The sequence below is a fragment of the Carassius auratus genome, chromosome 18 (genome assembly GCF_003368295.1).
Source record: "Carassius auratus strain Wakin chromosome 18, ASM336829v1, whole genome shotgun sequence".
NCBI lineage: Eukaryota > Metazoa > Chordata > Actinopteri > Cypriniformes > Cyprinidae > Carassius > Carassius auratus.
Genome location: NC_039260.1, coordinates 21,733,096 through 21,757,778, shown reverse-complemented (window position 1 = coordinate 21,757,778; position 24,683 = coordinate 21,733,096). Strand labels below are relative to the sequence as shown.

The 24,683-nt window shown below is 38.3% G+C and overlaps 3 protein-coding genes across 3 annotated transcripts; all 3 read left to right on the top strand.

Annotated features, from left to right (window-relative positions):
- Nucleotides 1-201: 201 nt before the first annotated feature.
- Nucleotides 202-7,279, top strand: LOC113118682 (EH domain-containing protein 2-like). The gene is made up of 7 exons (XM_026288047.1): nucleotides 202-602; nucleotides 1,528-1,996; nucleotides 2,546-2,722; nucleotides 4,428-4,525; nucleotides 5,473-5,885; nucleotides 6,107-6,271; nucleotides 6,353-7,279. Exons 2-7 carry the CDS (start codon nucleotides 1,776-1,778, stop codon nucleotides 6,908-6,910), a joined length of 1,632 nt encoding a protein of 543 aa, XP_026143832.1. The 5' UTR covers nucleotides 202-602; nucleotides 1,528-1,775; the 3' UTR covers nucleotides 6,911-7,279.
- A 4,411-nt stretch (nucleotides 7,280-11,690) lies between these two features.
- On the top strand, nucleotides 11,691-18,129 carry LOC113118676 (alpha-soluble NSF attachment protein). The gene is made up of 11 exons (XM_026288033.1): nucleotides 11,691-11,874; nucleotides 12,987-13,066; nucleotides 13,266-13,382; nucleotides 13,922-13,968; nucleotides 15,249-15,326; nucleotides 15,415-15,470; nucleotides 15,816-15,900; nucleotides 16,090-16,194; nucleotides 16,296-16,364; nucleotides 17,244-17,294; nucleotides 17,509-18,129. The coding sequence occupies exons 1-11, from the start codon at nucleotides 11,777-11,779 to the stop codon at nucleotides 17,608-17,610; spliced, it is 888 nt and encodes a 295-aa protein (XP_026143818.1). The 5' UTR covers nucleotides 11,691-11,776; the 3' UTR covers nucleotides 17,611-18,129.
- A 3,408-nt stretch (nucleotides 18,130-21,537) lies between these two features.
- On the top strand, nucleotides 21,538-24,476 carry LOC113118675 (N-acetyllactosaminide beta-1,3-N-acetylglucosaminyltransferase 2-like). The gene is made up of 2 exons (XM_026288032.1): nucleotides 21,538-21,676; nucleotides 22,963-24,476. The coding sequence occupies exon 2, from the start codon at nucleotides 23,135-23,137 to the stop codon at nucleotides 24,407-24,409; it is 1,275 nt and encodes a 424-aa protein (XP_026143817.1). The 5' UTR covers nucleotides 21,538-21,676; nucleotides 22,963-23,134; the 3' UTR covers nucleotides 24,410-24,476.
- The last annotated feature ends 207 nt before the right edge of the window (nucleotides 24,477-24,683 follow it).

Genomic DNA, 24,683 nt, shown 5'->3' with positions numbered 1-24,683 from the left:
TGCCAGCATCAAGAGTCACGTGAACATCTGCATGCAAACAGATCTCTTAGATCAAACGAAAGCCAAAGAAATCATAATAGAATACATTGCCCCATGGTGCAGCATCCGCTGAAAGACAAGCTCCACCACACCCTCACGTTTGCAGGCAGTACTTTGTCAATGAATTACTCTCCCTGTAAAAGACGTGACTCCACCTTAGCTTGTGGATGCCCTCCCTCACTCCCTGTCCCCACCCTGGTTTAAACCCATTGTCATCACTCGCTGTCCAGGGCTCTCCCCTGCTTCTGCGTCAGGCAGTGTTTGAAGAGGTGCAGAGAGAAACGTAGTCTGGGAAAGAGGCAGTACTTGTGTGCATGCCTTAGAGCTGATTTTGCTGGAGGAGTCAGACGCACAGGCAGATCAGATCAAGACTTCTCATCTGAAATACATGAAAAATCGGAGAAGAATCATCACTTGAAACATTTGACTTGGGTTGGCCTCGGTCAAAGATAGTTCTTCTAAGGTACATTTCCATGTGTAGAAACACCTCCAGGGCTGCAGAAAGAGTGGATAAGGTTCATCATCTCTTCAAGTACTTCAATCCAAGACTTGGCATTCTCCAGGTAAGAGGGAAATCTTCAACTTTTCGGAGTGTACCTTTGCTTTGTGTGTTGCACTTTAAAATTCCAGTTGATGCATGCACCGATGCCTTTGGCTTTTCCTCCAATTATTTGGCACACATCAGTGTTCTGGTTCTGTAATACTTCTGGAAATTAACTGAAGCTCAAGGCTTCTCCAAAAGAAGTCAACTGTCTGTGTTGCAATTGTGGTGAAGGATGCCACAAGGCATTTTCCTTCTGCGCAACATGTGAGTTTTATTACATAGTCAAATCCCAACCACCATGCTTTTGCCAAGGCGGCTGTGCAAAAGTTTATCTTTTATTACAACACAACTAGTGTCTTTTCAGAGGCTCTAAGTTTGGCACAACCTTAACGTGAGAAACATGCATTTACTTCTGCATGAACTTCTGTAATAAGTCTTGCTGAGCATGATGTGTTTGTAGGGAGTGGTTCGAATCCATGGTGAGCCAAAAGCTCATTAGAGGAATTACTGCAAAATCCTGTCAGGATGCAACAAAAAACATTGAATACACTTTTGTTTGACACATCACTTGTGTATTCAGCCCTTTACACACCGTAATCCTTCACTCATTTAACTTTCGACTGTAAGCCGCCGCTGGAAAACATGTCTCACTCTATTCAATATACGGAAATAAGTTATGAATGTGTATTTGTGGACCTAGAGTTTATGTGTGTGGGTAAATGTTTCCAAAATGAGCACCAACATTTTCCAGGGACATGCATGGACAATGCACTCTACTTTGCCTGTAGGCTGAAAACGTCTCTTTAGATTCTTTATTTGAAGATAAATGGAAAAGTTTTAAAGTGCGCAAGTCCTGTTACCCAAGAAATAAAATGCCTACAGTATAAGTATACAATATAACCTTTTTCCACTGAACCTTCCATTTACCCTTTTCTGTTTTTCAGGCAAAAAAAATCATTTACTAAAACAGAAGAAACCCGGGGGTTAAAAGTTATATAACATTGTATACTATAGCTTGCTTTAAGATCCCTTAACAACTCTAAACCTTTGAGGCAGAACATTTGGGTACATTATATAAATACTGTAAGCAAGAGGAGAGTCTTCACAGTCATCCCGGAGAATACGTACACAGTGCAAAATAGAGCCATAAATTAACTGCAAAGGAAACTCTGAATACTCCCACTAGTCGAAGATGTCACGCTGGGGACGCAAGAATGTCAAGAAGGCCCCTGAGGTGATCAAGACAGTGACCGAGGGCCTCAAGTCCCTCTATCGAAAGAAACTCCTTCCTCTGGAGCAATACTACTGCTTCCATGACTTCCACTCGCCGAGTCTGGAGGACGCCGACTTTGACAACAAACCCATGGTGCTAGTGGTTGGGCAGTACTCCACAGGAAAGACTACCTTCATCAAGTAAGTTCCTACATAATTCATTTAACTAGTGCTTTTTCTGAGTCTAGGGCTTTTAAGGGGTTTAAAGTCCATGTAAAAGCAATCTAAACACATTACAGATGTTAGAAATGTATTGCTAAAAAACACGTTACAGAGATCATGAACTATGTAGTACCGAATTGTGTAGCTGGACCATTAAACCATTAAATGTCCACCATTTTTGTGACAAACTCAGTCATGTTTAATATTGCTTTACAATGACTTTAAAGTAACAGTATGTTTGACGGAAGATTAAACTATGGTGTCTGTTTGGTTATGGCCCTGGATAGGATCTTGGCAGCTCAATAGGTTTGATTTTCTGTTTATTCTCTGTCTATATAACATTGGTTTGAACCCAGTATTCAATTCAAGGGTTGGTTTTAGGTTACAAGTTTTTGGCCTACTGAATGGAAATACAATATATAGCTGAACTAACCCGAACTGTTCCACAGTGTTTTGTTTGTTCTAGTTGATGAATATTAAAAACTATCATGTCAAGACTGTAACCATGGCTTTGTTCTGTCAACGCAGGTATCTGCTGGAACAGGACGTCCCAGGGAGTCGTATAGGGCCGGAGCCCACCACCGACTGCTTCACCGCTATCATGCACGGAGACATGGAGGGACTCATTCCTGGAAATGCCCTGATAGTAGATCCCAACAAACCCTTCCGGAAGCTCAACCCCTTCGGAAACACCTTCCTCAACAGGTGAATAGAGTCATACAGGCAGATGTTACACTGAGCCGCTATGTACGACATGACATGAGAAATGAGGGTGGGTTGTGTGGAAGAATGTGTCGACTGATCCGTCTGCTTACTCTGGGCACGCAGGGAAGATAACAGAAACAGTGTGTTCGGTTTTGCTCTATGGAATTTCAAGCGCCCGTGCCAAATTTCTGAGGTAGGAGGGACTTTCCTTATTTGTGGAAAACTTGTGGAAGGGAGCAGTATCACATGAGAGGGCAACGAGCGCTTATGTGCCTAAAGCAGAACTGCAACGTGAGATTGTTTAGAGGAGTTCGCCAAAGTTTAAAGAGAATGCCGTGTTTCAAAGTTGTCTTTACATAATCAAATATTTATGAGTTTTACATTTTATGATAAAGGGATTTTTGCATTTTCTGCAGATAATGTGAATGGTCCTTTACACTAGATTGTAGTGGATGGTTGCCAGAGCATTGCTATGAGGTTGCCAAAGTTTTTTATTTTATTTTATTTTTTTTAGCTTATTGCTATGCAGTTGCAAGTGTGTTGTGTTATTGCTTATTAGCTTTATGACACAAGTAGCATTCATGTAGCACACATTATATGGAACAAACGATCAGAAAGTTTTACAGATCTCAAGTGTAACAACTAATTAAAGAGTGATAACATATTTTCCTTACAGTTTGAACACATTTTTGAGTATACATGTAAATCATTACTTTCTAATGTATAAATATGGTTTATATTAAGTAAATAAGGTATGGTAAATAAGTGTTTGCATGTACAAGTTGCATTTCTATTGCATTTTCTTTTTATCAAGAGATTTGGACAAAACAAAAAGAGCATTGACCCTAATATTAAGAACTAATTTCTAACCCTCTGAACATTATTAATTTGGTGAATGCGATGAGCACTGCTGGCTATTAAAATAGCAAACATTAGTCAAACAGTGGGAGGAAAGTAAGCTGTAGTTCAAGTCCAGGTCATCTGAATACCTCAGTCATCTCCTTAACCTTGCCAAGAGAGTTTCAACATAATTAGCTTTGCAGTTGTCTGTCAGCACCAGAGGCGGCGCTGTTTTCAGGACCAGGGAGTCTTTATCAGATCCAGTTATACCCTGGTCTCTTCGGGTTTTTTTGCGAACATGTTTTGAGAACTTGTATTCTCCTACTTCCTGCCCAGGGAAGCATTCCACTCGTTAAACTCGTTTAAAGCAGGAAGAGACCGTGTTTTTCTATGCCGCAGATCATTAGTGACAAGTATTGTTTGATTTTGGCAGCGCTGGTCATTTTCCCTCAGGAAGCCCTGTGTGTTTCAAGCACCACTTCCACACAATGGCTCGGCCTGGGACGAGTGACGCTAGAAGTCTGCTTCTTAGATCACACACAGCAGCTGTGATACGATCATGGATCTTTTTTTTTTTTATAGCTTTCTCAGGGGGAGAGTGATTTTAACTAAAGAGCTCCTGCATGTTTGATAATTGTGCTGCGCCCTTTTAAAGAATCAAACCGCAGCTGTTTTGTGCATAACATGATTAGACATACAGTGCCTCTGAAGCATATTTAGACAGTGTTGGACACTTATAACTCTTACAACATTAAGCTTTTACTTCACTTACCCATTCAACCATGAGGAATAATTAACTTAAAGCTTGGTTCGATCAGTGAATGCAATATAAAATATGTTTAAACCTCATCTCTGTCTCTGACAGATTCCAGTGTGCTCAGATGCCCAACCAGGTTCTGGAGAGCATCAGCATCATTGACACCCCGGGCATCCTCTCCGGTGCTAAACAGAGAGTGAGTCGAGGTAAGCTGACTGAAAAAGTAGGTGGAGAGGGGTTTGGAAGTATTTTATACCAAATTTCAATCCATTCCTAACTTTAAATTATTATTATTTTACTTAAACTGATCCTACAATGTCTCTTTAATTCAATGTTAAACATTTATTATTAGCCTTTTTCCCAAGTCCCCTATGAAAACTCTATAATACCCCACAATATGCCTTTCAAACTTTTTCTACTGGTAAAATACTTTCGGTTTAAAGAGTTAAAACTGAATGAACCCTGTAAAGACCCTCTAAGAAACTTCAGGTATGAGGTATCTGAGACATGTTTCAGCGTAAACAGCAGACGATCAGTCTCTAGGCTCTCCCACGGAGAACATCGTTGGGTAATCTTAGTTTATCAGTGTTGCACCTCTCTGGTCGATGTCTGCTTTTCCTCACAGATTTCCCAGCAGCTGAAGTGACGCACAGAATGGGAAAGTGAGCAATTAAAGTGTTATAACAGGGAGAGGAAAGGGAAGGAATGTGAAGGCATTACATGTATGTAGGAGGCTCTGTATGATTCAACTGTTGTCATAACTATTACAGCATATATTGTCAATGTTCAGATGTAAACAAGGACAGTTGCTGCCCACTCCCAAACAATCTGAATGACATAGGCTTCTCCCCATGTGCATAAACTACTTATATATTTGTTTTTGAATCATCAAATATATTGTTTTTTATATCTGTAGCCAATAGTTGTATATTGTACTGTTGGTTGTAATTTGATTTTATCATTTGCAATGCTTCTTGCAGTTCATTCCCTTATTAGATAATTAAAGTAGTTTTTTTTTTTTTTAGATTTTCAAATTCTTGCTTGAAATCAAATCCGAGCTGCTGGGTTTGATCACCACAAACTCTTTATTGAAGAGTTTAGTCTGTTTTTTTCAGTTTATTGATTGTGTTCTACCTCTTCTCTCATTTTGTAGGATATGACTTTCCAGCAGTTCTCCGCTGGTTTGCTGAACGTGTGGACCGGATCATCCTTCTCTTTGATGCTCACAAGTTGGAGATCTCGGATGAATTCTCGGAGGCCATCGGGGCTCTCAAGGGCAATGAAGACAAACTCCGTGTTGTGCTGAACAAGGCTGATATGATTGACACCCAGCAGCTCATGCGGGTGTATGGAGCTTTAATGTGGTCTCTGGGGAAAGTGTTTGGTACTCCTGAGGTTCTGAGAGTGTACATCGGATCCTTCTGGTCTGAACCTCTTATGGTGACCGACAATCGCAAGCTGTTTGAGTTGGAGGAGGAAGACCTGTTTACTGATATCCAGAATCTGCCACGCAACGCAGCCCTACGCAAACTTAATGACTTGGTCAAGAGGGCCCGTCTTGTGAGGGTAAGTTAAAACATTGCTTTGTTGACGATGTCAGAAGTTAAAACTGATCGAATGCAAACACTTGGATTGTTTCATCCAAGAGTTTGTCACAATTTACTTAATGCATGTTGTTCCAAGCCTGTATGGCTTTCTTCTATGGAACACAAAAAAGATATTTTGAATAATATGAATTGTGTGAATGCAATGAAAGTCAGTGGGGACTACGTATGCTTCACTCACAGGTGCATGCCCATATCATCAGTTACTTGAAGCAAGAGATGCCGTCTGTCTTCAGGAAGGACAATAAGAAGAAGAACCTGATCTACCAGCTCCCGGTCATCTTCTCCAAGATTCAGCTACAGCATCATATCTCTCCTGGAGACTTCCCTGATTGTGCCAAGATGCAGGTTAGTACAACCACCTGGTCCTTGTTTTGAGGGTAAAACGTAATTCCCGTCGCTTGAAAGAGTCTTTCTCGACTTTCCTAGGAACAGCTAATGGCACATGACTTCACCAAGTTCAAAGCCCTGAAGCCCAACCTGATGGCTATGCTGGATGAGTTGTTGTCTACCGATATTGCCAAACTCATGCCCCTTCTTAGGCAGGAAGAAATAGAGGCTGGGGTCCAACTTGGGGTCCAAGGTGGGGCTTTCTTGGGATCCCGTGCCGGACCCTTTGTGGAAGGCGACCCCTTTGGCGAGACTGCGGCTGAAAATGGTGAAGTGGGTGAGGAGGATGAGGAATGGGTGGTGACAAAGGACAAGCCCAAGTATGATGAGATCTTCTACAACCTAGTGCCGAACGAAGGCAAACTAAGTGGCACCAAGGCCAAAGATTGGATGGTGAGCACACGGCTGCCAAACTCTGTGTTGGGCCGCATCTGGAAGCTCTCGGATGTGGATCGCGACGGCATGCTGGATGACGAGGAGTTTGCTCTGGCCAGCCATCTGATTGAAGTGAAACTGGAGGGTCACGGGCTGCCCCCTGAGCTGCCTGCCCGTCTCGTACCTCCATCCAAACGCCGACAAAAAGGCTCTGATGCTTAGACAATTCGCCCACGTGGCTTCCAATGATCCTTGTCTGCACTTCCTGCATTCTGTCCAGCTCCACAGCAGCTGCAGTGCATCTCCGTTCACTGTATTTTCGTGTCATTTTGTACTCTGGTCATTTTGTAACATGCAATTAATCTCTTACTTTGTATTCTTGGTTCAAATGCAATGATTCCCAGCTGGAAGCCAAAGAGTGTTGTGATAAACCAAAGACTGGTCTCAGTAATTTGGAAAGAATGTTGCATCTGTCACCATTCTTTTCCTGACGGTAAAATCATATGACATCGCATCCAGAAATGCTACACAATTATAATGGCTCCCAAACTAAGGGATAGCAAGACAAAAAAAAAAAAAAAGACTCTTGTAGATAACTGACATTTACAGTATTTTCATCATTGTAGAAATCTATAGACTTGGCTTTTAATGTAGTCAGCTAAATCAGAATGTGAAGTCAAGGCAAGCACTTAAAACTCTGAAACTCTTTGGACAGCAGACCCAAGGAGGCAAGTGAAAAGCCTTTCTGAAATTTCTTTTTGGAACATTTAATTTAGTGCTGTCAAACGATTAATCGCGATTAATTGCAATCAAAATAAAAGTTTTTGTTTACAGTGTACTGTATATATTTATAAAATGTATATATAAATACACAAATGTGCATATATATATATTTAAGAAAAATATGTTGTTTATATATATATATACAATATATTTATAAAAATATACAATCAGAAGAATATACATATATGCATGTCAATACATGTAAATATTTTCAAAATATATACATCCATGTGTGTGTATTTATATATACATAATAAATATACACTGTACGCAAATATATATTATATAAACAAAAACTTTTATCTTGGATGTGATTAATCGTGGTTAATCATTGATTGCACTAATTGAAATCAGTTTACTAGCATGTTGCTGTCATTGCTTTAAAATCAAAAATGAGATATGCTTATATGTGATTGGTTTTGTTTTTTGTCTTTTTTTATAGAATGAGCTTTATGCATACTATGAAAGAATGTCTATATATATATATATATATTTATATATATATATATATATATATATATATATATATAATTTCATACGTTAAAGCAAAAAAGTGGAGATTTCTTACTGACTACTGTAAACAGTTCCACTAACTGCTTCATTTATCCAATGTTTTCACAGTAAATATATTGAGCTGAATAAAGACCCTTTGACTGTACCTTCTTGATTTGAGAATACATTTTTACATCAAGAACTGCACTGTAAAAGCATAACACTGATATGTAAAATGTTGAAGAAGAAAAAAAGAACAAACTGTACAAACTATAAACCAACACTTTATGCCAAACTAGCCGAACTAAGTTTGTTTTTATTTCCTTTTCATTATTATTTTATGTAATGTTTGTTTATGTAATGTTTATTGCTATAAAAGAAAATTCCTACAAAATTCCACACCAAATATCACATTTTTATCCAAAGCGACTTACAAATGAGAACAATAGAAGCAATCGGATCAACAAGAGAACAACAACAGTATACAAGTGCCATGACCAGTCTCAGTTAGTCTAGTACAGAACATGTAGCCAGGGTTTTTTTTTTTTTTAATGAAAGACAAGAAAAGAAAAACTGAATAATATTTAATTTAACATCCCTGGGTTGACATTTCACATTTTCTCATTTCACTCAATGATAAAAACTGACTTTTTTTCAGACAGTTTAAAAAACGATTTGGTATCCTTTCAATGGAAAGATCCTTTTACTAATGTTGAATGTTTGGGAAAGAAAAGCTGCAGTCTTGTGCACACATATGCTGTGGAGTTGCTCTGTGACAGGCCTGATAAACAGTGAGTCACAGATCTCCCTGCCAAAACCCCATACCAACATTTTCCATCTTCCAGCACAACCACCCGATCCTCTCTTCTCTTATACTTTCCAGCTCTTCATCATTCCAGACGCTGCTTTATAACTTTTCTCACATCTTATAAGATAAACTCATTGCCTGTGTTTTTCCTCTTCTCTCATACAACCCCACAACCTGTGAGGGCATTGTGTGTGTGTGTGTGTGTGTGTGTGTGTGTGTGTGTCACTGTGACCCTTTGGGTTTGTGAAGAAAGAGAGGAAGGGTATCTCCCTGTTCCTAAATTTCTTAGTGGAAAGAAACACAAATGAGAAACAGAGGCAATCCACCCATCGCTCCATTGCTAGCTGGTTTACATTGTGACTCAGTGGTGAAGAATGTGGTGGGATGGCCTTGAAGGAGGTATTAATATCTTTTCCTCGGGTCCGTTAAGTTTCCTAAAGTCCAAGTTCAGGATTTGACGCCATCTCTTTATGGAAACCGTTAACATCTCCCTATTTGGCCTTTTCTTCAAGGCTGGTTTCAATCCTGAATCCTGAGAGTTTGTATGTGTGTGCGGTGACTGTGGCTGTGTGAACATACAGGCATTTGAGATCCACCTCATAAATTGAGCAAGTAAACATAAATCATGATAATCATCAGCAGTTTTTTTTTATACTGAAACTCCTAACAATTTTCTTTAAACAAAACCGGGTGCTTAAAGTAGTCTATATGAAACAAAAAAAAAAAGAATGTGCATATTTTCTAATAAAAAAAGAAAAAGAAAAAGAAAAAGTAGCTACATATTTAGACACTGTGTCAGTATAACAATATCCCCTTAGGAAATAATGGCATGTCATTTTCCACAAGCCTCTTACCAAGGATCTAAATGTGTTCACATTGTCTCTCTATGCGAACTATGATACATTTCGTATTTTAAGAAGGAAAAAAAGAGTTGCATAAAGGCACTAAACACGTGGCAGTCTCTTGACTACATGCCATGGCAACCACAGAGACGAGAAAACATGCTCAGTGTTTGTACATGTTGTGGACACCGCCTCCACGCAGGGATTCCCTCTCACAGACCAGCACTCAGGGGTCCGCATGTGCGTCACGTGACTACATGGGGAGTTCCTCACTAGATGCCCACAAACGCGGGCGTCATCTCACACCAGCAGAGCGCGTCCTCTGGTGGATAATTACAGAGGCCGCACTGTTTTACAGCAAGAAGGACATTTCTGCTGATGAAATGTTAACTTATTTACGTGACCCTGGGCCACAGAACCAGTCATAGCATAGGTAGCACGGGTATATTTGTAGCAATTGTATGGGTCAAAAAAAAAAAAACATTATGACGAAAATCATTAAGATATTAGGTAAAGATCATGTTCCATGAAGATATTTTGTAAATTTCCTACTGTGAGTACATCCCAGCCTAATTTTTGATTAGTGATATAAATTGTTAAGATGTTCATTTGGACAATATTAAAGGCGATTTTCTCAATAATTGTGAATTTTTATTTATTTTATTTTTTTGCACCCTCATATTTTCAATCAGTTGAATCTCGGCCAAATATTCCCTCTGATTAGCAGTTCGCACTTTTTTTTTTACTAAGCAAAAGGCCTTTTAGCAGCTATACTTCTTTTCACCATTGGATTACAAGGTTGTTGTTTTGTTTTTACATGCATGTAAAAATAAGTTTTATATTGCTATTCTTTCATAATGAAAACTTACTGGAATTAAATAACAAATGAGAGTATCCAATTTGAGAAACCCTTTGAAGAACATTTATTATTGCAGCTGTCACTGTTGTAGTACATTGTCCTACTGCCCTTCACACTTGTCAGCGATAGATTTAGGCAAAGGATGAGTAGAGACAGGATCTAAATGCAGCTGTTAACCTTTGTAAACAATGATTCAGAACAAAAACTCACAGGAGGAGGAAAGGAGTGCATTCTGGAGGAGCATGTGCAGTTGGAGAGGGACGTGGCTGGAACTTTGGCATAATGAGACGTCATGGAGGAGATGACGGAGGGAGGAGCCAAGGAGTCTCCCAGAGCAGGACCAAAGCCCATCGTGGAACCGACGGAAGGAGGAGCCAGGACTGGTGGAGCCCCAGGCGCAGCTGACGAGACACAGGAAGATCAGTCCCTTGGGGATGAACATAGATACAAGCTTGCGCACTTGGTCAGATTTGGCAGGCTTCTGGGTCTATATGGGACAACAAATAATGTACAAGAACAGAAGCGAACAGGGAAAATGATTCAAATGGAGCCAAAAATAAACAAACAGAAGGAGACCATTACAACAATAAAACTACAACACTTTGATCATAAAACTAAGCATATAAATATCGTTATTGTGAGGAATAGAGAGACAACTGATATTTACATGGATTTATGTTCAAGTGGTCTGATTTACTACTATTAAATCTCCTTTATATACACATCTAAGCTATCAGAGTTTCAACTTAACTTTTGCCCAAATAAATAAAAAGACACAAAATTTACATGCAATAAAATCAAGAAACCATCATATTCTCAATATATTATACTGTATGAGCCATAAAAGCCTGATGTATCAGATATAATACAAAACATAAAACACACACAAACTTTAAAACAATTATAAATATTTTGTCTGAAGTTTCATTTTGGATTTTTATTGACTATTATTTAATACGTCAGGCTTTTACTTTAACTTTCAGTTAACAAAATATCAAGTTTTTTTTTTCTTTATACAAACAAGTTGTTTTGGATAAAAGTCATATGAATAGATAAATAAGTACAAAAATTATATAAAAGTTTTTATACAAATATATATAAATTTCATATTATTTATAGTAATTGTTGTTTCTTGCTATTATTTTCAGTATGTTTTTATTTTTGTCCAAGCGCAGCTCGACTCTTATTTTGAAACGAGGCAGCAGACGGACCGTTTCCGGACCTAAACGGCCGTTTCCGCTGAGCTGTGTTGATGTGGCTGGACTCCAGAGTCTGCTGCTAAAGCTGAACTGTAAACAATACTCATGGATAACTCCGGGAAAGAAAAAGAGGCCACAGCTCTCATGGCTGAAGCCGAGAAGAAAATGAAGTCCTCGCAGTCGTTCTTTGGCTCTCTGTTTGGGTATGTTTTATAACTTTAAACACACTGCTGACAGGCCAGCCGGGGTAAACAGAAAGTTAGCATGCATGCTAGTCAGTTAGCTGTCAAACACGAACTTCATAAAAGTGATTATACGAGTGCGAAATAATGTCTAAAACAATTTCTCTTGCCAAATGAGATTGTTTGGATGTGGAGTGTGAAACCACATTTAATATTAAACGTCTGTAAGTTGAATTTCTCGTTGTTTTCCAGATGTGAGCTCTTAATGTATGTCGAGCAACGACTAGCTACTTGTAATAAACCTAACTTAAACCTTGTCATCATCATAGATCTTGTGTCTGTATAAGTCTGTACTTCTATTTTTATATTGTTAAGGTTGAGATCTAGTCATGTGATCTGGCGTAAAGCTTTCCTAAAACTGATGATGAAATAGTCATGAAATGTATCTAGACTTGGCCAGGAGTCAGCTGACATCCAGTTGAGCCAGTTACAACATCACTGGACCTCCATAAACACAGGAACCTACTCAGACTCTTGGAACCACCGTACCTGTAATAGCTGGAGAACCATAATCAGTGTTGATATAATGAAAAAATTTAATATGTGTGTTTGAGTGACCCGCCAGCTGCCAGTGGTAGGTCATGTGACCTGTCAGTAGGAATGCAAGGATACAATTTTTTTTCAGAATCAGTGCCAACTCAGTTTTTTTATGTAGATTTTCTATACTATTGTGTGTTCACCTGATCATCAGTTTTGTGTGTTAAACACAATATACTAAATATAAACAACTTAATTTTATTGAAAAATAACAAATGAAAAAAAAAAAAAATATATATATATATATATATATATATATATATATATATATATATATATATATATATATATACAATAGGAAAGCAACATTATTTTGTGGGCTACATATAAAAGTTAAAGGGGGGGGGGGGATGAAATGCTCGTTTTCACTCAATATCCTGTTAATCTTGAGTACCTATAGAGTAGTACTGCATCCTTCATAACTCCAAAAAGTCTTTAGTTTTATTATATTCATAAGAGCATCTAAGCATGTCGTTTCATTTTTACATAAATATATCTGTTACGCTTTCACCCCCATATTTACACATTTTTACTAGGGGCTCTTCAAAGATGGAGGATGCTTGTGACTTGTATGGAAGGGCAGCGAACATGTTCAAGATGGCCAAGAACTGGAGTGGTAAAGTCATACACTCAGCTTCAACATAAACATCAGTGTACAGATCTACTTGTCATTTGGTCCTCTTAATTTAAAGATTTGAATGGAACAACTGTGCATTTGATTTTAACCTGAAGCTTACAGGTTATGTATGTCTATTGCACATCATATTTGTATTTTATAATGTTTATGATAAGATTTTGTTGTATGTGGCTGTCAGCTGCAGGAAACGCTTTCTCCCAGGCGGCGCTCCTACACCTGCAGATGCAGAGTAAACACGACGCAGCCACGAGCTTCATTGATGCCGGCAACGCCTTTAAAAAATCAGACCCTCAAGGTATTCCTCCGAATTTCTTGCTGTTAACAAGTATGCACTGCTCTGCTTCGCATTTTTGTGGAAATCGTCAGGCAAAAACATTCGAAAGGTTGAAGTTTAAACAACAGCAACAACAAAAAAATTAAAATCAAGAGGTGCCGGTAAATGCATTTATAATTCTACTAGATTTCCATTTCAAATCAATTCTGTTCTTTTGAATTTTCTTTCTTTCTGAAAAAAAATAAAATAATGAAAATCATGCTTTACACAAAAATATTAAGCTGCTTGTGAATTAAGGCTGAAGTATTGTGCAGAAAACAGTTATATGGAGATGGTCTGGGTGTGTTTTATGCCAGTGGCTTACTTTAGATACTTGGTCACTCTTTTGAAAATCTCCATGTTCATTAACAGTATGCAGGTGTTGTGAATTATCCTGTGCATATAGATACAAATAATGCACACAGTTATTAGTGAATGAGACCCATTGTTTTTTATGCACCAAAAAAAATAAAATAAAAAATGGTTGCGGTTCAGTCAGCTGTCTGTCATTCTCTCCACAGAGGCCATAAACTGCCTGAACAGGGCCATTGAGATCTATACAGACATGGTAAGAGTCTTTCTGTCATCTGCGAGGGCTGTAGATGGCGTTTTAAATAAAAGTTGAGCTGCTTTAGTTGCACAGAATCTTTTTGACACTTTTCATCTGTTTCTCTTTTTGCGGTGAAAACTTGTTTTGGAAATAGTTTGACAAATTCAAAGTAATTTTTCATAAAACATGCTGCTCGTGACTTGATACACCACTAGAGGGCACTGTAACACAAGGAGAAATATTCATTCAAATAAGAACAGTCAATCATAACTTTAGGACTTTTAGGAAAACATAGTAACTAATTAGTTTATTGATTAAGGCAAACTGAATATAATTATTACGGTGTTCCTGTGGCTCAGTGGTAGAGCATTGTATTAGCAGTGCTAAAGGTCATGGGTTCAATTCCCAGAAAACACACATACTGGAAAAAAAATTTTTTATAGCCTTAATGCACTGACAATCGCTTTGGACAAAAGCGTCTGCTAAATGCATAAATGTAAATGTAGAATTAGCCATGGGAATGTAGCATGTGTGTGTGACTCTTATTTTTATGAGTTGCTCTGAGTTTCTGCATTAGGAGCAACATTTATTCTTAAGATTTTTTGTGATTGTTAATATATAGTATACGTTTTTGTTTTTCCAAATAGTTACGTATATCTCCTTCCCACTGTCTACCTGCTACACATCTCTACCGACCATAACAAAAAAAACCATAAAAAGTGACATCACCCATAGCAATGAAGTCAACCCCACCTCTTATATTACTAGTTCCTTAAGAGTTCTATCAATAGGTTTTAATCTAAAACTCCTAGCCAAGAACTTTTAGGAGGTAAGATCAAATTCTTTGTGAATACGGCTACAGAGCTCTAAACGTTTAAGGTATTAATCACTCTGAAATAACTGTAAAATGATAAAATGATTTCCCACAATGGCCTATGAATCAACAGTCGCAAACCTTCTGACTCTCTTGAGCTGTGATGAAAGACAGAATTCATCTTTCTTTCTTTCTTAATTGGTAATTCATGATATTTCTAAAACCTTGAATAACTGATTATTAATATTATAATTATTTTGTTTTGTAAATGTAAATATTTTGATTGCAGGAATAGTTTGATCAATATAATCTGCTATTTCGGTTGGCTTTTAGTGGAGGAAAATGGGCAATTATTTTCAGCTATAACTAACCAGCTGAACTTGTCAAAGAAATCAAACCTGTCATCAATATCAGTGATTTTATCTAAACTATGCACTTAGTCATGCCTAGATTGTAAACCTGATACTTTTTGTTTGTCTTATAGGGTCGATTTACTATCGCGGCGAAACACCACATCACTATCGCTGAAATCTATGAGACCGAACTGGTGGACATTGACAAGGTCAGATTTATTTTAGATCATTATAATCATATTTATTCCGAATCAGAGAGTAAGATTTATTCAAAGTACTTTATAACCTTTTCCTCAGGCAATAGCTCACTATGAACAGGCGGCAGACTATTATAAAGGCGAGGAGTCCACAAGGTATGGCAGTTTTAAGCTCATTTTACCCCTATTTCTCAAGACTTCTCAATCTTAAATGATTATGCAGATAAGACCAGTAGAAAATAGGTTACCTATAAAGTTGATTACAGTATCAGTACGTAATGCATAGCAAGTATGTTTGCTGAAGGTAAAACCCTTGCCCCGTCTCACATTTACGATACCATTATTGTCACCTTCAAATGCAACATATGACACATGATCCTTTTGGTCTTAATCACATTATCTTCCTTTTTTTATCACATTTTCTTCCTTCTTTTTGTAATTGTAACCATGTCATGCTCTAAAACTGTTTCTAACCTGTTCGCTCTGTCTCTGATGTCAAAGTTCAGCCAACAAGTGCCTGCTCAAAGTTGCCACCTACGCAGCTCAGCTGGAGCAGTACCCTAAAGCCATTGAGATCTATGAACAGGTAAAGCAATCCACGTCTGTCTGGTTTCAGTACACCCGAGCCCCTAGAGGAGATGCCATATGAGCTCCTCCGTCTGTAATCACAAATATTTCCTTAAACCGAGTTAGCCTCTGTGCAGCCAACATAGATTTTTGGATATGTAAAGATGGAATTAAGTTGTTTCTATAATTTGTGTTGGTGGCTTTCCAGGTTGCAACACATGCGATGGACAGCACTCTGTTGAAATACAGCGCAAAGGACTATTTCTTCAAGGCAGCTCTCTGCCACTTCTGTGTGGACATGCTGAATGCTAAGGTATGAAAACACCACCACAACCATCATTTAACATGCCGATGCAAAACAGCTGTCGTTTGCCGTTCCCTTTCTTATACTTTGTCCTTCATGCTGCATTGTAGCTTGCTGTCCAGAAGTATGAGGAAATGTTTCCAGCCTTTTCAGATTCACGTGAATGCAAATTGGTGAAGGTAAGGTTTGATGTCAGCACAAAATGTCAAATTACTGATAAAATATACAGTATTATCATCATAACCGTTATTATCATTTGTAATTGAACCCCGCCTTTTCAATGTGTCTCTCTCTGTAATGTCTTGTGTCCAGAATATTTTAAAATAAATCCTAAAAATATCTTATTAAATATATTATACATTTTGAACATTTCACTGCCCATACTGAGGAATTGAACAAACCCGTTTTTTATTATAATACTCTATAGATGTTGTTGTTTTTGCTTGGTGCAGAAACCCTTGTTGGCAAGCACAGAGGTAAGACCAGGTTCAGAAACATCTCAGGAAGGTTTTGGTCCACTCCTCTTTACAGATCCTCTCTAAATCCTCAATGTTTCTTGGCTGTCGTTTGGAGACCGCCTAGGCCTCTCCTTGACCTTAATGTGCCTCTTCTCGAGCCACTCCTTTATTGACATTAGCTGATATTAGCAGTAACTTCTTAAAGTGACAGGACTAATCTATGATCCACATGGCCACATAACCTGTCTGCGTGAGCCAGAATTCTTGCTGGTTGGTAGGGGATCAAATACTTATTGCACTCACTGAAATGCAAATCAATCTCTAACCTTTTATATAATGTGTTTTTTCTGGATTATTGTGGTTGGTATTTTATCTCTATCCGAAAAAAAAAACCTACCGTAAAAATTACAGACCATTCATTTCTTTGCAAGTGGGCCGAACTTACAAAATCAGCAGGGGATCAAATAAATATTTTCCCCACTGTAGACCACAATCATTCTGTCAGTGAAGCGTTGGAAATATTCATTGTGCAAATTGTGTTCCTGACGGGAGATGATGGATAATTATATGTGTAACATGTTCTTTTTTTTTTTCTTACAGAAACTTTTAGATGCCTTTGAAGAACAGAATGTGGATGCATATACTGACGCTGTAAGACAAGCACTTACTCGCCCTTTCTGTTGTTTATAGAACCCCTTCTATCCAATTCAATTCTAGAGAAGCATAGTTTCACTACCACAGCTTCCTAGTTTCACAAAAAATGAGTAAAGCGACCCACATGATGTATCATTGGCTGTCGTGCCAGATATTAGGAACAATAGCAGGGCTGTTCTTCCTTTTTACTTATTTCTCTCTTGTCTTTCAGGTAAAAGAGTATGACACCATATCACGGCTGGATCAGTGGCTGACCACCATGCTGCTTCGTATTAAGAAATCCATACAAGAAGACGAAAGTGACCTTCGCTAAGATCCTCTTCCTCCTTTCTGTCCTTTGCCGCTCGCTCTGCCTCATGCCTTTAACACCATGACTTCAGTGTGATGTTCGACTAACGCCCTGTTTTACCACCAACTCAATTCTCAGTGCCTTAATGCTCTCGCTTTACCTCTCTCTCTCTCTCTATATATGACACAGCCGAACTGCCAGACCTCAGAGAACACTAAAGAAAGGAAGGCTGGTTGTGTAAATGAGATTTGAGGGAGTGTTTTATGAGAGCTCAAACCAGCTACAGTAATATTACGGGGTGCTGTGCACACCAAGCTTCAGAAATGCCTTGAGCACCCGTATTACTGAGCACAAAAACCTTTCTTAAGTGGTGGCATATGCATTTTTATTCTTATCAGAAGTAGCATACCTTGTATCTCTGCTTATTTTTTGCTTGCTGATTCCTGTGTAGACGAATCTTTAAAAATTCTTTGAAATGTTATTTCTTGTTTTTTATTTTGATGTATGTAGAAAGAAAAGAGTAAAAAGAACTGATTCAACATATATAGTGTGGTTTTACTTCCCCCAAGGGGGAAACAAGTATTGGCTTGTTTCCTCCTTTCTGTGAAAAGCAGTTTTTATGACACATCGAAAATTGTTTAGATTAAAATGCTCAACCAATTGTTTCCCAGTGAATAATTTCTGGTAAAGGAATATTCAAATCGCAGATGTTTTAAATATGTATTTATATGGTATCTGTTGATTTGTAACATATTAAAAACTTTTGGGGCTGCTCATCTTGGCCAGGACAATTCTGTAAAGAGACTTTTAGTCTCATGAAGTTTGTTTCCTGAATAAATAAAAACAAATAAAATTAAGGCTTATTACCACTGTTTGGTGGATTGTGAGCTGTGAACAGGTTCGTTGAGAAAAAAAGTAAAACATGTATTAAAACATACATTTATTGATAACCAAGATTAACATTAATATTAACATTATAATACATATATAAAATCTGGTTTAAAATATACATGCATGTAAATTGCCTTGCAAAAGCTTCCTACACTCAATACACCATAATGGTAAAGCAAATAAATATGAAAAATAAAAATGTCCATTTCCATTGCATAACTATTCATACCCTTATCTGGGACAGTTGAAATTTAGCTCAGATATTGCTTGTAGATGTCACTACACTTTGAGTTAACCTGAGGCAAATTCAATTGAATGGGTATGATTTGGAAAGGCACACACATCTTAATTAAAGGTCTAACAGCTGAAAATGGATTGAAATGGGATTGCGCCGAGCCCCATATCTGAAGAAGAGTTCAGGAAAGAAAATCTGCTTCATTGAAGGTTCACATAAGCATGTAGTGTCTGTTGACTTTAATGGAAGAAGTTTGAAACAACCAGAACTCTTCATAGCTGGACATCTGTTTAAACTAAGCAACTAAGGGAGAAGGGCTTTGGTTTGAGTGATGACCAAGAACCTGATGGTCACTCTAGTTGAGCTTTATGATCATATGTGGAGATGGGAGAAACTTACGGAAGGACAAACATCACTGCAACACTGCACCGATCTGGGCTTTATGGCTGTGTGGCCAAACTCAATCCTCTCTTCAGTTAAGACACATGAACATGACACACATCACACTTGCAAAAAAAGCACCTAAAGGTCCTTCAGACGGTGAGAAACAAGATTCTCTGGTCTGATGAACCTCAATCCTAAGCATCATGTTTGAAGGAAATCAGCTCTGCTTATCAGCTGCAGAGTAGCATCCAAAAACTGCTGGTAGCAGCCTCATGCTGAGGGCCTGTTGATCAGCGGCAGATACTGAAGGACTCAATGCACCAAAATATTGAGATAGCCTTCATGAAAACTCAGTCCAGAGCATTCAGAACCTCAGACTTGGAAGAAGGTTCACCTTATAACAAGACAATGACCTAAACACACAGCAAGAATGGGAGAAAAAATGCATCAAACTTGACAGAGCTTGAGAGGTGAAGAAGCGAGGATAAGAATGGCCAAAATTTGCCAAATTCTGATGTGCAAAGCTTGTGACTGTAAAGATGCTTCAGCTAAATATTTAGTTAATGGTATGAATATCTATGCCATGTACTTATTTCAAGTTGTGACAGTTCTGTTATTGTTTTGTCAATATGCTGTATGGAGTGTAGAATGATGTAGAAAAAAAAAGTAATTTAAAAAGTTTAACATAAGGCAGCAACATAACAAGATGTGAACAAAATCCACACACCCTCACAAACAAATATCTATTTGATCATCTGTAATGCCCATATATGTTGTATGTACAGTTGTGTGGTGTGCATCCTGGTTCAAATTACTCCAGTGGTAAGAGAAATTATACTCTTTGAACAGAACAGTAAACAGAACAGAATAAGTAAATGTATAGATTGGTTGTATGATGTATATATAATGCTAATACTCAAAATCACTAACTTAGAAATATGCACAGGGGTAAAGCAATGAAACTGCAACACCTGGTTTTAGACAGTAATTATTAGTATGGTGTAGAGATTCCTTCCACCATCAGTTCGTTGGGAATGACAGACATGAGTGGTTAACATACCAGAAGGGATTCGGAGCCATTCATCCTGTAGAACAACGGCCAGGTCACTCCCTCACCGTGGCTCAGATATATTCAGATCTGGTGCAGGTCATGGGATATAAACTTCAGTTTCATGCTCTTCAAACCACTCTGCCACCAGTCGTGCTGTGTATTGGTGCGTTATCAAGCTGATACATTGCACCAGTACAATGTTTGAACCACATGGTCCTTCAGAATGGCTGGGTATTCCTTAGCATTAGCACAAGTGACCAAATGTTTGGCTATTGATTATTGACCTCGAGAAACTGAATTTGCACATAATAGACCTGCACATATAATTGTCAATTTGTATATTGTTATTTCTTATTTACTTCTTCAAATTTATATCTGTCGCTGTCATTCTGTTGCACTGTGGAAGCTTCTGTCATGAAAACAAATTCTTTGTATGAATGAACATTACTGGCAATAAAGCTCATTCTGATTCTGATCTGATTCTACATGGTGGTATGCTGAAATTAGTCTGGATACTGTAGCTGTCTTTACACGTGCTGTTCAGATGCGCCACAAGACGTGCACCAACAATTGAAACTCGAATATGTTGTGTGGATTGCAGTATTTTATGCAGAACTGTGCTATTGCTCTACTGATTCAGTGAAGTTAATCAGTAAAATCAGTGAAGACTGGCCTGACAACCTCAAACCTCCATTACTACTGGCCAGTGTTTCAGTGTTATTGTAATGTTTGGGGTTTATTACTATTATTATTATTATTTAAATCTAAGGCAGTGGTTTTCAAACTTTTTTAAGAGCGACCCTTTCTATTTAAGTTAATGCGACCCACATATTAGCTAAACAAACATTTACATACATCAAGTCAAGCATACCCTTGTGAAAAAGAATAGAATACTTTAAAAGAAGAACTTAAATGTAATGTTTCCACCGTTTAAGTATTGTATTTGTGATTAATTTAAAATGTATCACATTTTATAGCTACATGAAATGCATTAAGTTGAAATTCTAAAGTTTTTTTTTAAAGTTTTTTTAAGCTACTTACGTCTGACTTTTTAGTACATCTTTAGAAGGCACTAATAGTAGTGTTTTTTAACCTAAAAAGGGCAAGACTAAAAACGTTTTACATTCTTCAAAGGATGGGGGGAATGCATACTTAAAGTAGCTAGGCTAGTAAAAGGCGAGAACTCTCAGTTTTAAAGATTAAATTATAATAGTCCTGTCTATATCAAAACACAATTCGCCTTAAACACTCAAGCAAAGGTTGTAAACATTCGAATGATAGAAAATCGCTTCCGTTTGAGAAAAAAAGAGCCTTCATATTCGACAATATAACCTTGATTAAGTTCTCAGGTGTGTTGTCTGATGAGCACCAATCACAGACAGACAGCTGCTGATGGAAAAAGAGACATGTCGACGTAACGCTTTTATCTACTAGAGAGAAACGGCGCTCAGTCTGTGGTGGGTGACAGCGTGGTTTCCTTTTGTCAAGATGAGCAGATAGGACCAAGAATGTTAACAGACGCTCACACGGTAAGAAATGTTCTGTTTTTCCTCATTGTTTTGTACAAAATCTTGCGAAATTGTTCAACGTTAATTTCTTTTTCAATCAAACTGACAGTATAGCCCCCGTAAGAAACTTGCAATGGTAGCTATAGTGCTTAATACTACAGTAACCTCAACTGTTAGCCTACTGTGAACTAAGTTACATAGATAGTAGGCTTTAACCTAGATACATTCGTGTGTTCAAACCTCACGTAAATTGTTAACAGAGAACCTCTATGCTGCAATTGTGAAATTCAGATTTCTTTTTCTTTTAGGCGTTTTAGCACAAACCATGGTTTATCCAAATTAACTTGTTAGTTTCTGTCCCCAATACAAAATACACGCAGTTTCTAAATTGGTTTCATAGTGCGATCGTTTCAGAAATCTCTGATAAAAAAAAAAAAAAAACGGGCTGTCGCAAATAATGCTCTGCCTTTTGATTTGCATGAAGGCTAGTCTAAGTAGGCAGCTTACAAACCTGTGAAAAGGAGTAGCTGCTAGTAATGCTGTGTTATATGAATACTGTTTAACATAAAACGATAAGCAAAGCAGCAGGCATGATTTCACATGGATGTATTTACTAAAGGAGTATCTATGGGTTAGTAAGACCATAGTGTACACTTTCTCTCAGGTGCTGTATATCGTCTGTCCCTGAGCTCAACACAGTGTCCTCATGGGGCTGAAATGTGCTTCATTTTAGAACCTGTGCTGTTTAATTAATCACTTGGGACCAGTTTTCCAATAAATTAAAATGGTTGTTTAATTTTAGATCCACATAATAAAAAGTCTTAATTATGCTAACAGTAAGAACAAACTACATTTGCATGGTATTGGCATTGACAAGGCTCTATCACCAATTTCAGTCAGTCAGTTTTATTGAAGGGGTATAGTTCACTCAAATTTAAATGGTCATTAATCACCCTCCTGTTGTTCCAACCTGTATGACTGACTTCTGTGGATTTTTGAAAAACGCGTTGGTTTCTTTTGTCTATATTTATGAAAGAAACAAATGCATGCAAGCTTTGGACTAAACATGAGGTTTAGTTAATGATGACTGAATTTTAACTTCGAGTGAACTGCACCTTAACCGTTAGCCAATGTTATAGCAAGTCTTGGACTGACAGCATTTCTCACCCACACATCTCACACAGGGGATTTTATTTGGTGTGCTGTGTGGTGTTTTTCATATAAATAACTTAAAGTTGTATACACCATTGTTTAATCATCACTTTCTAGTGTGCTTTACTTTCGTTACTGTTTCTTGTGTCTGCTAGGCTCACAGCTGAACTTGACATCAGTGGGAATGTGATCGAAGAAACTGAGTTCAGTTGGAAGATGAATGTTTAACACCAGTGTGTGGTGTCAGTCACCTCACCATTTCCTGTAGAGACCAACATCCTTATTTGCTTCTCTAGAGTACGCTGCTTCTAACAGAGCTGTTGTAAAATGAAAAAGAAGTATATGAAATTATTAATCATAGCACTAGCTAGTAGCTTTTGCATTGTCCTCTTTTCCAAGCTAAAGGATGTGGAACACAGCCAAAAGGACTTTGCTAAGATCCACTCGGTTCCAGCTTCCACGCCTAGAAAACCCACAACTGTAGTGATGAGCACTGTGAAAAAGAAAACCAAAAGTGCCATGCTGTATGAGCTTCCCCCACTAACAATTTCTGAGACTTTCAGAAAAGACGTTCCCAAAAATGGTGCCTTCTGGAACCGGAAGCTTCATTCTTTTCTGCGGCAGTTTGACTCCATCGACAATCAAACGCTCAAAGACCCACGTGAGAAGTTTCACTGTCAGCCTGAGAGTTTTGAGTTGCTACAAACCAACATCCAAGATATTCAGTCGTACCCTCCACTTTACGGAGACTTCCTTCGAGGCATGGAGTGTCGAGACCCACTGCTTCTTATCGATCAGCCTAACAAGTGTGCATCAGAGAGCGGACCGGATCAAATTTTCCTATTTTTTGCGATCAAATCCATTCCAAAGAACTTTGAGATGCGCCAAGCAGTCCGAGAGACCTGGGGACGAGAAGGCTTGTATGAAAATGGACTTAAGGTACGGACCGTCTTTCTGCTAGGCCGGTCATCCATGGATCATCCCAATCTCGACAAACTGGTTTCGTTTGAAGCTCAGCAGTTTCAAGATCTCCTCGTCTGGGATTTTCACGACTCCTTTTACAACCTGACTCTTAAGGAGCATGTGTTCTTCAAGTGGATGCTTGATAACTGTCCTCGTGTATCTTTTGTTTTTAAGGGTGACGATGATGTTTTTGCTAACACTCAAGCGATACTGAATCATCTGCGGTCTCTGGAGCCAGAGCAGGCAACGGCGTTGTACACCGGGCAGATAATTTCTAATGCCGGCCCATTACGGGACCCTAAAATTAAATATTATGTTCCTGAGTCTTTCTACGAAGGTCCTTACCCTCCTTATGCTGGTGGCGGTGGCTTCCTGTTTTCTGGAAACCTTCTTCCGTCTCTTTACCATGTTTCCTTTTACATACCCTTCTTCCCAATCGATGACGTCTACAATGGGATGTGCTTCAAGGCACTCGGAATCACTGCAAAGAAACACGAGGGTTTCAAGACCTTTGACATTCGGGAACAAGACCGAGAGAACCCCTGTGTACACAAAGACCTGCTCCTGGTGCACCAGCGTGACCCTCAGCAGACCATGAGACTGTGGAGAAATATGCACAGTGAAATGCTGACCTGCTGATGCTTGTAAACTATTAAACACCATTGAGTTCAGCTGTAGTGCTTGATTAAAACCCAAGTTGGAAAAGATTAACTTGGTGAAATTTTCTGGGGGGGGGGCAATATGGGGAAAATGCTGAGCATTAAAGTTACGGCTTAGGAGATTCTAGATGAAGACTCATGTTTTCTTTGAATATTATACTTGAAAGAAAAGTGGTGAACAACACCATCTCCTATGTTACTGTGCAATTGAGCGAGGCTGGCTTTAATAGGTAACTGATTTCATCATTACTCCT

Excerpts from the sequence above, each read along its gene's own strand:
- LOC113118682 (XM_026288047.1), top strand. The coding sequence starts at position 1,776 with ATGTCACGCTGGGGACGCAAGAATGTCAAGAAGGCCCCTGAGGTGATC. Across the intron at positions 2,723-4,427 it reads GGAAACACCTTCCTCAACAG|ATTCCAGTGTGCTCAGATGC; the intron begins GTGAATAGAGTC and ends TGTCTCTGACAG. Across the intron at positions 5,886-6,106 it reads AGAGGGCCCGTCTTGTGAGG|GTGCATGCCCATATCATCAG; the intron begins GTAAGTTAAAAC and ends CTTCACTCACAG.
- LOC113118676 (XM_026288033.1), top strand. The coding sequence starts at position 11,777 with ATGGATAACTCCGGGAAAGAAAAAGAGGCCACAGCTCTCATGGCTGAA. Across the intron at positions 15,901-16,089 it reads CCATTGAGATCTATGAACAG|GTTGCAACACATGCGATGGA; the intron begins GTAAAGCAATCC and ends GTGGCTTTCCAG. Across the intron at positions 17,295-17,508 it reads TGGATGCATATACTGACGCT|GTAAAAGAGTATGACACCAT; the intron begins GTAAGACAAGCA and ends CTTGTCTTTCAG.
- LOC113118675 (XM_026288032.1), top strand. The coding sequence starts at position 23,135 with ATGAAAAAGAAGTATATGAAATTATTAATCATAGCACTAGCTAGTAGC.